The sequence below is a fragment of the Podarcis tiliguerta genome (genome assembly GCF_965153285.1).
Source record: "Podarcis tiliguerta genome assembly, chromosome: 3".
In the NCBI taxonomy this organism is placed as follows: Eukaryota; Metazoa; Chordata; class Lepidosauria; order Squamata; family Lacertidae; genus Podarcis; species Podarcis tiliguerta.
The window spans coordinates 85,483,003-85,499,330 of NC_139536.1; the positions used below are offsets into that span (position 1 = coordinate 85,483,003).

Genomic DNA, 16,328 nt, shown 5'->3' on the forward strand with positions numbered 1-16,328 from the left:
TTCACTTAAGAACCAATTTTTAAAACAGATGTTCTGATTGCAACAATGTACTGCCTTCTGCAAACAGAGTAAAGCAATAAATGTATCTGAACCATGGTTTTGTTACTGTAAATACAGAGTCTCTTAAAATATACTAATGCAACGTCCAGACTATCTTTTTCAAATAAGCAGTCACCCAAGTGGAATGTGGACATTCAAAATAATTTTGTTGGGTTCGAAAGCAAGTTTTTAAAAAATGATACACCAACTCAAAATTAACTTTATTTAAAATACATAGCACAGATTGCTCTTGTAAACAAATTGAGCAGCATATTCATGAACTAGAAATTTATGTTAGTAAATGCAAAAAGTCATTCTTCAGTCCCCTTTCCATTCTTCGATGTGAAGCAAGATCATGTAAAGTGAAACAAATACTGTCAACTGTATTTTTAGTAACTACTCTGTTGAAAAACATTTTCAGATTTCTTGGTATGGCTATACAAAATACATGATTTCAATATAGCATATATAGCCATTTAGCATATTTTAAATTATACCCCTATCTAGCATTTAGGGGGGAAACCACTCTTTGTTTTTACAGACACAAAGAAGGGAAGCTAATTCTTAAAACTTTACAGGAATAAAGTATAACAAATGTACCACTATTTAAGAATTATATGTAGCTAACTACATAAAGATAAATTGTTAATCCACTGTAAACACAGATGAACTGGAGTAGGTATTGTAGATTGGCAAACATGGAAGACCCTGATTCTACAACAAATTCCACACTGAGGGCATAACTGTAAAAAATTTCTCATGTCAAGGACAATCTGATCTTCAAATGCTAAAGAAGAACTTAAGCAGGGGCAAGGGGAGGAAAAAGAGAATTACCCTCCAAAAAAGTAAAATGTTTAAGTGTTGGACAGAGAGGGCAGTGATTTTTGGTAATACCCCCTCCACCTGCAACCCCACCCCCATGCCCTTCAAAAATATGGTAGCCCCAAGATCCTATGAAGCAGATTTAAGGAGGGGCAAGATGGACAAGGAATCACTGAAAATTTCCTCCCACCCCAATTCCTCTGATGAATGCCTTCTGTCAGTAGAGAGGTCAGCTCTGGATTCCACCCTTGGGCTGCAAACATGATACATACATACATTGGAGGACACATTCATATGATTATTTTGTTAGTATTGATCCAATCCACCGTTTAATGTGCACATCTGTACTGCAGCAATATATTCCTATGCAGTTTTTAATGACGTAGTATGACCTCTGTTCACATCATTCTTCTGAAAAGATACTTCAAACATTTCTCAGTAAGATACTCATAATTCTCAGTAGGATATTCGTAATTCTAAGAGAAACAAGCCCCTTTCACACATGATCCAAGTGAACAGGCTACACACAATTACAGTGGTTGGCCATGGACATTTCGCCCGCTTGCCTCGCTCCACTTCCATCTCTGAGCATCGAGCAAAGGTCTGAAGGGGAAAGCCAGCTATATTTCTCAAGGTTTTTCTACATGATCAAAAGGCCCAAAGTACAAGCTGGCAATCGAATGGAAGGAGACTCTACAAGTGCAACTGCCTACCCGCTTCAGGCATTTGTTCAAATGCAGAGATAAGAAGTGGAGCAGGGTGAGTGGACCAGCAGTGTGGCCTCCCTGTGGTTTCATCATGTGGATCCACTTTACAGAATGTGAAGGGCGCTACTGTTTTAAACCGCTGCCGAGAGCCCCGGTACAAAAAGTAATGTTTCAAGTTAGAATTGAGCCTGAAAGGAAACCTAACGTAACTGGATTAAAAAGAAAGTAGTAGTATCATTGCGAGTGCGGACCACTAGATGCACTTTTCCAAAAACGTAAAAAAATATTATTTTACCATGTGAAGCAAGTTATTAATGAACTAACTTAATTATCAAGTGGCAAACAGTACACCATAAGTGAAAGTGACTCTATTCCAAATGTAAAAAAAGAACCAAACTATAGAAAGTACAGTGGTAAGCATACTTCAAAAAGTATGTTTTTATATATGTTTCCCTTTACACTTATATTTTCGGCAAGCAGAAGATCCCCAGACTACACATTTAAATTCATTTTAAATACAATGTATTACACTGTTTAACCAAACTCAGCATTAGTTTTAACAACCAAAATGAACACATATTTCTGTGTAAATGTTATTTTAATTATTCCCTGCTGCACACATTCAACACTACCCAATATCAATAAGAATAAGGCAAACTCCTGAATGCAAAATTTATGCATGTCCATTAGGGCTGCTGGGATACAGCTTTATTCACCATGCTGAAAATGCCAGCTTAATTTTCCTATACTCCATAATTTCTACTTATCAGAACCCGTATTATTTGGAGGAAGAGGTCATCAAATTATGCTTATAATGGCAGGGACTAATTTTACATTGTTCTAAAGTCAGGCATCATTTATTCTGTCAGCTGCACACTATAAAGCATGATAAAAAAGCTACTAAAATTTAGGCAATGAAGACCCAATGACTTTTTCCCCACTTGAATTCTACTGAGTGCATGGTTAGATGATCTTCCAAAACAGTATGGAAGGTAGTAAATGGAGGACTTGCACCTTTCTCTAACAGAAAGACCCTACTGCATCCCAGATCCTAGGATGAATGGAAACAGCCCTTCAATTTACGCAGGGTCAAGTCTGGGTCCAATGCATTATGTTGCCACCAGTACCAGCAACCTGAACTAGACCATCATTTTAATATGCAGTAGGCAACTGATATCTTAAAAACCACATGTTGTATCCAACTAAATAATTGCATAATGTCTTCCACAAGTGCAACAGAACTTTTCCTTCCTCTCCTTCCTCCACATTCCAGAAGGCAGATTTGTGGGCACACAAGGGAAGAAAAGTTGTTCCACACATGCAATTATTTTAGTTGAATACAACTCCACAATTTTAAACAATACCCACAAAGAAAGGTGGTAAACGTTTTCAACAGAAGAATGAGATGCCACTGTTACCAACAGTTAGGTATCTATTAAATTACAGAAACCTTTTTTTTTTAAAAAAAAAAGGAAATTCAAATTTCTATGCACAGAATTGCTCAGTTCAGACATCATGTTAAACCACAGTTTAGCATAAAAAGAACAAGCTACAGTGAGGTTTAGGTTCACACTCTCTAGCCCCTCCTCCTGTGTGGCCATAAAAGAGTTCAGAAACTCTTGCTTCCATTGTTGCTTTTCTATCACTTGCCATGTTGTCCAAACCAACTGTAATGGTTCTGGGGGTTGCTCGTGCGTAAGCAGCTGTCTGTCTCCCCGGCTGGGTGCAAACACCTGGCTGGGTTGCCAAAGTGAACCTTTTCTGTCCGGACAGCCACTCACCCATGGCTGACTCAATTGCTGGCAGAATCCGTCACTGGGCGTTTCTTAAACTTCTTCCAGCAAAGAAGCTCTTTGACGCCTAGTCTCCTCCTACTCTCTCTGCGCGAAAGCCTTCTGCGCAAGGAAGGCGTAGGCAACGGAGGACCCCTACTCTCCCCGCTGGTCCCTGGCAAGGAGTCATGGGACCGCCTCACCGCTTCCCCCATCTGCCCCCCTTCTCCACTGGTGCTACACTGATTCTCTTCCCCAGAAGACGGACTGCTTCTCCCGATCCCTGGACGCTCTCTGGAATCCCTCTGAGCTTTTGCTCTCTCCCTCCGGCACTGATGGCAGTTCCCTGACACCAACAAACTGATTAAGGTCTATTATGCTTGTTGGTCAACTTCAAAAATGGGATATGAAGATATTTGTTTAAATGAACTAGTTAACTTCATCACAGTTTAGGGTTAGGACAACACACTAAACTGTGATTAACAGGAACCAGAAGTGAATAAGTTTCCAATCTCCTCAGAGCTACACCAGGTTTTTATCGCATTGTACTATGATTTGCATGATGTCCAAACAAAGCCAATCAATGTTTCCAGATGCCAGCACTGATGTGATAAATCCATTTCTTAAAATCCATTCTTTTCATAAAATGTGTAACACAATAAAAAGCTAAAATACCAGGCAAAATGGGCAGTTTCAAAGTGTTAATTATTATTTTAGATGATTACCAGTAAGAAGGGGAATACAGAGTTCTTTGGACCTATGAAAATAGTATCTTTAAAGGTTTTTGTTTTCCAACTTATTTTTTTTAATAGGCTCATGCTGTTTTTATCATGTGACACAATTAGTGATGAGAAATACAACTCCCCAATTCTTTAACTTTTAAATAATGTCAGGGAAGCATAAGCCATTAAGTCATCCTGTTTAAATTTTTACAACTTCAATACAGTGGTACCTTGGTTTAAGAACAGTCCGGTTTAAGAACGATTTGGTTTACAAACTCAGCAAAACTGGAAATAGTGTCTTGGTTTGAGAACTTTACCTCGGTCTAAGAACAGAATCCGAACGGCAGAAGGGCACTGGCAGTGAGAGGCCTCATTAGGGAAGGCGCGCCTTGGTTTAAGAACGGTTTTGGTTTGAGAACGGACTTCTAGAACAGATTATGTTCATAAACTGAGGTACCACTGTACTTGCAAAGTGTGCCATTTTAAAAACACATTAAGTGAGCTTGATTTCCTAATCAAACACAAGTGAAGCAATTTTATTTCCTGATTATATATTTCAGTTCAACTACTTTTCACTACTGGGGGTAAAACTTTTTTGAGATATTTAAATACCATGTAAAATTATTATTGTATACTTTTGGTTAGTTTTGTTTACTAAATATTGTTTTTAGCCGCCCTGAGCCCGGCTTCAGCTGGGGAGGGCAGGATATAAATAAAAACTTATTATTATTATTATTATTATTATTATTATTATTATTATTACTACTACTACTATTATTATTATTATTATTAAATATAAACCAAATATATTCATCAGAACCCAATTATTGGAACATCAGAAAAAAAGCCAACTGCATTCTTCCAAAGAACACACATCAGTGGATAGTATCAGGAAGCTAACAACATATCCCAGAGAAAATTACATACCTCCATCTAGCAAACATCACTTTTACTATCCCCCATACCAAAAAATTATGCATCATGTTTATGCAGCATGTTAGCTATTCAACCAGTTGGAGCTATCATTTTTTTTACTGCAGCTCCCACAGAAGTTGTTCAAAGTTGACCAGCAGATTGCCTTGTCTGCTGTGAGCGGGGCAGCAGGAAATGCTCCAGAGAAACCTCTTCTGCATATCTATGTTGCAATGTTGTGACATGAAGCACATTTACTATGCCACAGACGGCACAGAACACAGCAACTATTTATTTCAGTGTAAACATGAAACTATTACGCTGGGTAATCACAGCTCATCACTATTTTGTTTACCCTAATTTCTTAAGAAAGTGTAGCTCAAGAGCCTATAATGTTAGAAAGTTGACAGGGTGCTTTGTGGTTAATTTAAAAAAGATAGTCTGGGTGCTAGACTCCAGGACATGAGAAGCAGGTATCTCATTACTGAAACATCTGAACAACAAAAACATATACCTACACACACAAACACACACCTGTTGCCATGCGGTTTTCTGCAAAACCCACACTGCTTACTAGGTACCCAGAGACTTTTGCTCTCAGTGGGAGATAGGTGATCCGAGCTCTCTCGTTTTATAGTAGAGATATTATCTGGAATGAACAACGGAGGCTCATCTAGTGAAAGGCTTCTACTGCTTCTCCTCTGTCGAGGCTGAAGATTCCTCTCTAACTTTCTGAGTTTCAGTTTCTCTTTTTCATCCTCTTTCAAATTATCCAGAGGCACACCTGCCGAATCTCTTTTCCCTCCTTCTTCTTTAACACAATTATTGGCTTTAAGAAGGGGGTGTTTCAGTAACTGCTTCTGGTTGTGGTGGGCTAATTGCCCCTGTTTAGGATGTGCTGGTCCCGACACTGTGTGTGATATTTCTTTTGAACCCGAATGATGGCTGGAAGACTTGTCACTTGCTCTCTCTGCGGACATCTTCCGTACCTGTGGTGGGATTTGGCCCCGTGGAATGTTTTTCCCTAACAATTGCAGCGGCTTCTTTAAGGCCATTCCAGATTCGCAGCCCTGGGCCTTCACTTCTTTATCTGCATGTTTTTTCTTAACTTTCACTGGCTTATGAAAATGCTGGAGATCCCCATGCTCCTCGACTTGCTGCTTCAGACTTACTGAAGACTGGCTGCAAACAGCTGACACAGTATGTGTTTTGCCGTGCAGCTCTTGGTTTACGGAAGCTGTTTTCTGCTGGGCAGCTGCAGTTTTATTTTGTTTAGACTTGGGGTGCTTGGGCTTCAAATTTTTTACACCTTTTGATGAAATGCCAGTATGCCCATCTTCCTGCAAGCCTGGTGACTCATGCACTCCCATTTTTACACTGTCAGCCTCTTGATGTATAGCTTGGACTGGAATGTACTGAGCAATACCATCTTCTAAAGTATTTGTTTCTGATTTGGCAGAAGTGGTATTGACACCTTTTGAATCAATCTGGTCAAGTTCCATGCTACCTAAAGGAAGATCTTTCAACCCAGCCTTTCTAGAGTCATCTGAGGGCTCTTTTCTGTCATCTGGCAAGGTGATCTGATGAGCTGGCAAGCTTGAGGCACAGGCAGGCTTTCCATCTACAAAACTGGGCTGAACTGAAGGGGTTTCCTGAATTTCACTTGCATTCTCATAAGCTGTTGTAACAAAAGGAGTATCGGCCTTCCCTGTTTCCTTGCTTTCCTCATCCATTTTAGTTTCATTCAGCTCCTCAGTTTTAATGTTTGCCTTTTCATCTGAAGGCATTTCAGAAGTGAATTTATTAACCATGGTCTCATTCCCTTCATTTTTAACTAGACTGTTATTTTGTATTTTATTAGTTTCTGTAAAGGCAGGTGCTTCCATGCCTACTCCATCACTACCATAGGGCAGCACAACTTTTGTCACGCTTTCAGTTTCTTTAGTTGGGGAACTGGTCCCTGGTAAGTGAGAAGAATTCCCTACTTCATTAGCTGCTTCCTCTAGTTTTGCCTGATTAGGACTTTTATGTTCACTATCTGCTTTCACTTCATCTGAAGTTGCACAACACGCAACCCATTCTGCATTGCTAGAAGGTGGTGGTGGTGGTGATACTTCCAGTGCCTCTTGTTCTTGGCAGGATTCATTACGACTGTGCTCAGTATCTCTTGATTGCTCTTTGGCACTACTATTTTCCCATTTAGTCTGCCCTTTATCCTGCTGTTTCAGTCCTCCCTTCTGAGCAGCTCCAGACTTCACAGCTGATTTTTTGGGGTTAACAGATGGTGATGCATTTGAACGTTTGGCTAGTGTGCTCTGCCGCAGACTTCGTACTGGTTCTATTAAAAAAGGCAAATGAAGTGTTTAGTATTTTTATCTATCTGCCAAATAACAGACAATAGGAACAATTCTGTACCTGCTTACCTGGAATGAGCACAACTGAACTCAATGGGACTTACTACAAAGTAGACATGCATAGGATTGCATCGTAAACTAAAAATAAGCTTATTTGTATAACTTAACATTGTGATCATAAGTTTATCTTAACACGTTAACAATTTCTCATTATCTCTGGGAAGACTGTTGATGGCAAATAATGTACTTCCACTTAAAATATAAATCTGATGCATTTATAAGTGATAAAACACAAGAAGAAAGAATATATATAACTACATTTAGGTATCTGAATGTGTTCACTCAGCAGTGAACCAAGACTCCAACACACTGATCAGCCCACACTAAATCAAATGCAGAGATTTGCTGTCTAAAAATGTGAACTTTCTCAGAAGACCTACCTTGTGTCATTAGACGTGGAGATTTTCTTGGCGATTTGACTGACGTTCCATCCATTTGGTCCCTCAAATTCCTGTTAGGTGAAAGATCATCTTCATCAATGGTACGGCAGGCAGTTTCCTTAACTCCTTCATCCATAATATCATCAAGTCCAACAACTAAAAATAGAAATAAAAATCCTAAACCTTAAAAGTATCTATTAGGGCTGCAGTCTCATGAAAGTAGCTGGGAGACTTAGACTAACTAAATGGAAATGATGCATGGGGAGGGGGCGCAGAGAGAAATAAGACTGAAGGGATAATTAGGAAGCATGATATACAAACTATCCCACTGGGCAGGTAAAATAAGTAGTCATCCAGAGCAGTATATTTCTCATACATGGTCCTTGAGAAAGAGTCATAGCCAATTTTAAAGGACTCACATTTTATTGATTTGCCACAGGAAGTTCTCAGTCCTTAAATGATCAGCTGTCCCCTCACTGTCCCTTCCCACCTAAGAGAAAGAGAATTTAATAATGGAAAGAGCTGATCCAAAAGTGACAATCTCCTTTACCTTTTTAATTTTAGAGATTTGCTTTTAGATTTCTAAAATCCAGAACATGTTAGTCTGCATCATGAGAACTATTAATAGATGACTCACCTGCTAAGCTCCCAGTCAGAGACTGAGAACCATAGCCTAGGGCTGCAGCCCTCTGCACACTTAACTGGAATAAGCCCCACTGAACTCAGTGGGATTTATTTCCATGTAAAAATGCACAGGATCAATGTTAAATGCCATATTCCTACCCCCTTACTAAGGCCAGTTCACACATGAAGAGTGTAGGTCAGGCCTGCACAATTTCTGTTCGGCCAAGCTAAACAGCCCTCCAGTTATGTGAGCTGCAAGATACTCATCAATCAATTCATTTCTAGGATTGAACCCTCAAGCTCATCCATGGAGTGACTAGACCCACTCTGTTCCCTGTGGTGAATGCACTGGCGAAGCAGACCCCTCCCTCAACTTTAACAAGTGGGCAGGATTGCCCATGAGGCAGGTGGTGGGAGATAAAAGTCTGTATTAGACAATGCTCCAAGAGTACATCAAAAAGTTCCTTTACTATCCTGGGATGCAATTCATCCAGCCCTGATGACATAAACTCGTTCAAAAGTAGCTGGTGCTTTTGACCTTATGTTTCTTTTTCCTCCTAGCTTGTTATTTCTAGATAGCCTAACAACATAATCTACAAAGTACAAGTCCTGTAAAAAAAGTAGAAGAAAAAAACATACCCCAAAACAACAAACTAAAGGAGACATCAGAATATCACACTTTCAAATATGATTACAACTGCCAATTATTCACAATGCCCTAAGAAACTTTTAATTCTAATCCTTCTCCAACTTTTCTTCCCCTACATGCGACAAAGCTGTAGGAGGTAGTGTGAACATTTCCATTAGCACCCATACAAAAATCTGTTTCACTTTGGCATCTTCCTACCTACACTAAGATTCACAATTTTATTTAAGAAAGTCATAACAGCTTTTGCAGGCAAAGCTAATCACTCAGTATCTCCTCAATTTGTTTATCTGAATTATTTATATACTGCATTTAATGGGTGATATCCAACCCCGTCATCCCATTTCCCCCCTTCCCTCCCCAAATCTGCTCTGAAGTGGTAGGGAAAACCCCAGAACACATCTGGGGGCAAGCGGGGGGTGGCAGGGGGAAGTCCTTTTGTGCTAGTAGAAATCATTGTGCTTACAGGGCAGTTCCTTAGCACTACACTGGATACAAGCCTTGTACACAAGACAGTGTATACAAATACACTAAAACTACATTAAAACTCATTCAACTTCAGGCCAAAATAAATAAAGTGATGCCTCGGGTTAAGAATTTTATTCGTTCCGGAGGTCCGTTCTTAACCTGAAACTGTTCTTAACCTGAAGCACCACCTTAGCTAATGGGGCCTCCCGCTGCCGCCGCGCCGCTGGAGCACAATTTCTGTTCTTATCCTGAACCAAAGTTCTTAACCTGAAGCACTATTTCTGGGTTTGCGGAGTCTGTAACCTGAAGCGTATGTAACCCGAGGTACCACTGTATATTAAGTTATAGTGAAATATGCCAAAAAAATCTATACTTCTCTACAAAACTGCCACTTTAAGAATAGTTTCAGCGTCTTGACACAGTTATCTTGACACCTGCAGTCATACTCCATCAATGTCATATCTACCCTAGGAATCAGCAACTGAGAAGCCCTATGTTAAAACTGGCCCCTTAAGAGATGCCCCTGCTCATACTTCTATTCACTTTGACCTGCATTTTTAAAAGAACTACCCACAAGGATAAAAGGAAGGAGAACAGCATATTAAAGCAGCAGCAGCAGCGGGCAGGGAAGGATCTTCCACATACAACCCCTTCTGTCTCCCTTCACTTTCATCTTTATCAATCTGAAGACTCAGGAAGAAGAGGTAGACTTTGTAACAAGGCAGCAGAGAAAAATACTTCTGCAAGCCTCCACTCTCCAACAAGGAAGGGTGAATGGAGTTCTCCCCACCCTGCCCTACTGTTTCATATACTGTGAAGTAAGCGGGTGAATAGACTTGTCCCCAGGCATCCTACATTCCTCACTATAATCTCCATTTTCATTCACAGGAACATCAGCTGCTATCTAATGTTCTGCACATTTTTGTAGAAAAAATCAAAAAGATACAGAATGGAAAAAAATTCAAAAGCAACTGTTCCGAGACACCAGAACAAATGCCTCCTAACTGCAAAATCCCGCACACGACAGCAACTTTTAAAGAAAAGAGGATTTTCATAATTTCAAGGCCTTTTCAGATGCAACAAAACAGAAAAACATAATGGTTAAGAAGCACTTGCTGTCATTATCTTCTAGAATAAATGAACAACAACATGATTAGGACAATAAAGTAAATTAGTTGGATTAGGAATCACCACACGCATAATGTGGAAATATTTAAAATACAGTATCTTCCTAATTAAGGAAGTAGACAGTGAACATGATATTTCATCAGCTCTGCTGAGAGACCAGCTCCACTGAGCTGCTCCTCTCCCTCAGTTATTTCCATTCCAGGGGGTCACATAGGAACTACTATATAACTTTAAAAATTGGTCCTAAGCTTACTTGTTTTCTCCCCCATACCCTAATCCATTTTATATCATGTCTTTTAAGTGTAAACCTACTGGTGATGACTATTGCATTTTTATTTGATGTCATGTAAGCCACTATAGGAGGGAACACGGGTGGCACAAACCACTGAGCCTTGGGCTTCCCGGTTGGAAGGTCGGCGGTTTGAATCCCCATGACGGAGTGAGCTCCCGTTGTTCGGTCCCAGCTCCGGCCAACCTAGCAGTTCGAAAGCACGTCAAATTGCAAGTAGATAAATAGGTACCACTGCGGCGGGAAGGTAAATGGCATTTCCATGCACTGCTCTGGTTTCGCCACATGACCCAGAAAAACTGTCTGTGGACAAACGCCGTGAGCGCCGCAACCCCATAGTCTTTCGTGACTGGACTTAACTGTCAGGGGTCCTTTACCTTTACCTTTACCTTTAAGCCACTATAGGAGCTTTTTGAGCTGAATAAAAATGCTTTAAATAAATATACATGCACACAAACGTCAGAAAAAAGTAATATACCAAACTCCAAAGGAAAGAGATGCAACATGCACTGGAAATGAAGCAACAAGGGATGATTTCCAACTACCAGAAATCTGACAACATAAAAGAAAATGTAGTCATAACAAAGAGTCAAGTTTCTACAAGTACTAAATGATTATGCTTTGGAAGAACTAAACGTGGAACCAGTAGGGAGGCATTTCTAGTCAGTAATCCGTATCCTTTAATAGCCTAATCCTCATGGGCCATTTAGACAGGTGGGTGGGACTGCCCACCTACCAATTTCCAAACATCAGATGACACATTTTGCTTTGCCTCTGAAATTTTAACTCAAACCACTTGGGTAAAGAAAGGCACATATCCATTTGGCTCTGCCAGTATTATGCATTAGCAAGTAATATTTGAAAAGGCTGGAGAATACCATTAAATACAATTTTACATTTTGCTATTAGCAAAGCTATTGCACAAAGCAAGTGGATACGGCATGTGTCGTAGAAATAACTGCTATAACACAATCCCTAAAGTCCTAAAGTTCTTTGTTTTGTTTTTGCTGGCCTGGTGGTAGTATAATATGTATTTTGTATGTATCCAATTTCAAGTTGGGGCTACATTTGAAGGTGACCCGGAAACTACAACTAATCCAGAATGCGGCAGCTAGACTGGTGACTGGGAGCGGCCGCCGAGACCACATAACACCGGTCTTGAAAGACCTACATTGGCTCTCAGTATGTTTCCAAGCACAATTCATAGAGTTGGTGCTGACCTTTAAAGCCCTAAACGGCCTTGGTCCAGTATATCTGAAGGAGCGTCTCCACCCCTATCGTTCAGCCCGGACACTGAGGTCCAGTGCTGAGGGCCTTCTGGCAGTTCCCTCACTGCGAGAAGCCAAGTTACAGGGAACCAGGCAGAGGGCATTCTCAGTAGTGGCGCCCGTCCTGTGGAACGCCCTCCCACCAGATGTCAAAGAGAACAACTACCAGACTTTTAGAACACATCTGAAGGCAGCCCTGTTTAGGGAAGCTTTTAATGTTTGATGTATTACGGTACTTTAATATTTTGTTGGAAGCCACCCAGAAGCCCAGCCAGATGGGCAGGGTATACATAAATTATTATTATTATTATTATTATTATTATTCCCCAGCATCTATTTAAAGGAGTTAAGAGCAAACATCTAGAAGAATCCTTAAGACATGGGACTGTATGCTGCTCTGAGGTGTTCAAAATTAGCCAGATGCTTTTTGCTACTGGCGCACGTCCAACTGCAAATACATTGAGCTTTCTGGGTGCCATGTTGGCAACCACAGTTTAAAAAGCTCTATCCTCCTCCATAGGGACATGGGTGGCGCTGTGGGTTAAAGCCTCAGCGCCTAGGACTTGCCGATTGAAAGGTCGGCGGTTCAAATCCCCGTGGCGGGGTGCGCTCCCGTCGTTCGGTCCCAGCGCCTGCCAACCTAGCAGTTCGAAAGCACCTCCGGGTGCAAGTAGATAAATAGGTACCGCTTTATAGCGGGAAGGTAAACGGCGTTTCTGTGTGCTGCGCTGGTGCAGGCTCGCCAGAGCAGCTTCGTCACGCTGGCCACGTGACCTGGAAGTGTCTGCAGACAGCGCTGGCTCCCGGCCTCTAGAGTGAGATGAGCGCACAACCCTAGAGTCTGGCAAGACTGGCCCGTACGGGCAGGGGTACCTTTACCTTTACCTACTCCATAATTCATACCATTTTAATTTCCACTGTACATGTTTCTCCTTCTTGCATACTGGGGCAAGTGAACTGTTATAAGAGCAAGCTACAGAGATCATAGAATCATAGAGCTGTAGCATTAGAAGGGGTCCCAAGGGCCATTTCACCCAACCCCTAGCGAACAGACATTCTGTTGTGTAGCGACCACAACATAAGATTCAAGGTGCCATTTGGCGACCACCTGATATACCAGAATTTCTAGCACTGGTTCTGCCTCCTTGCACTGTTTCAGAAACAGACTTGCACCTATATAAAAATGTAACAGGGGGCCCTGAGTCCCATGCCACCTGGATATTGCCCTGCCTGTAAGTTTGGATATGCCATGTCAGAAAGCTTCTCCTCCGTGCACCTGCGTCCAGAGGTTGCTCTACGCAGAGAAATGTCAAGTAGCCAAACCAGTCCCAAGAGAAGTATAAAGGTAAATGTCTCTAACAATGCTCACCATTTGTCATTCGCTTGATTAGGTAGACTGATGGAAGAGCAGGATCCATTTGGGTCTTCCTTGCATTTTAAGCAAGAGAGCCAAGGGAAACAGAAAACCTGCTGGACAGCTTCACCACATTACGAAACAATAGTCAGTATCTAAAGAAACCCAAGAACTTTCACCTAGTGGATTTTAATAAATTCAATAAAGTTTATTTAAAAATTATTTCTGACTTCAATAAACTTTCACGCTTGGGAAAGTCTCCTGAGTTTGTCATGCAGCAAACAAGTCAAAGCCCCAGTGGGCGCACAGAATTAGTTGTATGAAACTCTGGATCCTAGCCAAAGAGCATAGAAGCATATGCTAACTAGTATTACACTAGCTAGGGGATGAGGGGAAGGGAGAAAGACATGGAACAAGATGTCAGATTGTAAACACCCTTTAGGAGCATATATCAAAGCAAATACAAAAAAAAAAAGTTTCATTTGCTATTATATCATTAGGAGGATAGCTCAGAGAACAAAGGTTTTAGAATATTAAAAGCTATATTTTTAGAAATGCAATGGTAGGTCTGTAAGAACTGTCAACCACCAGTGCAAACTACTAGAGGCAAATATTAGGGTAAGGAGGAAAAAGGCATCAATGTTTATATATAGAGCAGGGTTACCATATTTCAAAAAGTAAAAATCCAGACAAAAAAGTTGTTGAACTTCTTATTTTGAGCCAAAGTTGAGCTTTTTTTTGCAAAACTGCAAAGAAATAAGACATTTTTGAGCTATTTCTAAGGAAAATCAGCAACAATGACCCAGCCAACATGGGCTGCCATACGTCCATATCTTCCAACACATTTAGCCGATTTCTGCCCAGACGCTGCTTGCAGCTGCAGTATTCTCGATATGACCGGGAAAATTCAAACGTGTGGCAACCCTAATATACAGGATGCCTTTATATTATGCAAGCTAATTAAAAAATGGGGCTGTAGAACTGAAAGGCAGCACACTCTGCTCTGTACGATCAGCCAGGATATCAAGGGCCAGTGGGAAGCTGTTCCTCTAGCATCCCAGGAAGAACATCATGTTAAGGAGGAGACCAGCCTCATCCCATCCATTGAGAATAGAAGGGGCAGCTCAAAGGTAAATGCTTTCCCCACACCTGCCAAAAGAATTGTCAGCTCCAGCTACCAATTGCCCCAAGAATGCAGAAGGAAGGAAAAACAGAAACTCAGACCTCATCCACTGGCCAAAGGGAAAAGAGCCGCCACCTGCTATTCAACCAAGAACACCAGCAAGATAAGATCAGGCAGGCCCAAACGGGAAACAGATGCTTATAGCTCAGCAGAAAATAGATTTATGAAATCTACATGTACAAATGCCTCAGTGTCTTTCAGATAAAAAATACACTGCGCTATACCCTAGGATACTCAACTATCTATTAGATTATGCCCACTGAAAATTCAGAAAAGTGTAAGCTGATAATGGAAACTATCAATGCACCTGCTAAGTTATAACATAATGCATGGCAGGTTCTTAAAAGAATTTTGTTAAATCCAATAGTGTCCCTCACACTAATCAAAGACTGTTTGATCCAGCAGGTGCTTTTATCAGTGGAATGGGAAAGGAAATTATTTTTGCTGATTCCCCCTCCGCTATGCACACCCCCAAAACTCTGTTCCAAAGCACTGAAAGACCTTTTACAATAGCATGGGAGATGGAGTGGGGTGGCTGCAGGGGGAGCAGAATTACCTCCCTCATCCCTACTGACTGAAAATCTATGCTGGGTTTTGTAAAAAACAACAACACCCATTTCAGCATGTAGGACACCACTGGATACAAACTATTAGAGTTAAGTTTGCTACATCAAATCTAAACTGTGAAGTGCCCCAGCTGCTTCGGAAACTTCTATAAACTGTATCTCCCTAACCCCAGCATTCCAGGGAGCTAGATATCATGCATTCAACAAGGTACAGTACAGTGGTGCCCCGTAAGACAAAATTAATTCGTTCTACGAGTTTTTTCGTCCTACGAGTTTTTTCGTCTTACGAAGCACCAATGTGTATTGACGGTTTCCCACAGGAATGCATTGGCGGTTAAAAAAAAAAAAGGCGCAAGACATTTCGAAATCCGTCTTGCGAAGCAGCTCAGAAAACGAAAAACTCTTTCGTCTTGCGAGTTTTTCGGCTTCCGAGGCATTCGTCTTGCAGGGCACCACTGTATGTTCAAAGGGAGATCTAAAGGAGCACAAATGGTGCAGTCACACTGGGCACGAGCTATGGGGCAACTATGAGGCACCACAACTATGACATCCAATAGAAGGTGAGAGACGGGGAGGGGGGACTGGGGGACAGATTTTGGTGTCACACAGGGTGCCACTGAAATTTGGAACACCAAGGTTTGCCACTGTTATGTTGGTTACCGCCAACCTATTTCTGGCTAGGACTGTGACTTTTCTGACTAGACATCCTACGCTTGCTCAGCATGCACAACTTAATGGGGAAGAGATGGAAGTATAAGTCAAATTGCTAGTAAAATGTTTGATCAATTCCCTTTCTACAAAATCTGCCAAAGTTAGTGATCAAAAGAGAAAAGTCAACACAGCGACTACTATTTTCCAACAATATTTGCATGAAATTGTCAGTGTCTACCAAAAAAATTAATAATGGGGAGTTGCTTTTTCTGCATCTCTGCATAACTGTTCTGTCCCCAACCAAATCCAGAGTATAAAAATACCATTATTAGGAGCCCACCATGGCCATAGCAGGAATCCTGGACTGGAAAAGTACTCAGTAA

The 16,328-nt window shown here is 41.1% G+C and overlaps 1 protein-coding gene across 40 annotated transcripts in view; it reads right to left on the bottom strand.

Moving 5' to 3' along the window:
- The window catches only part of PHF3 (PHD finger protein 3), a 46,588-nt gene that overhangs the window by 19,594 nt on the left and 10,666 nt on the right, over positions 1 to 16,328 (bottom strand). For 14 of the 40 annotated variants that reach the window (XM_083431304.1, XM_083431314.1, XM_083431303.1 and 11 more), the window contains 2 exons: positions 7,769 to 7,924; positions 5,509 to 7,312 (listed from right to left, as the gene is read on the bottom strand). In XM_083431304.1, the coding sequence (XP_083287430.1) occupies positions 5,509 to 7,312; positions 7,769 to 7,924 (1,960 nt within the window). Of the gene's footprint in view, positions 1 to 5,508; positions 7,313 to 7,768; positions 7,925 to 8,187; positions 8,259 to 16,328 lie in introns of all 40 variants that reach the window. The other 26 variants (XM_083431319.1, XM_083431315.1, XM_083431310.1 and 23 more) reach the window with 3 other exon arrangements.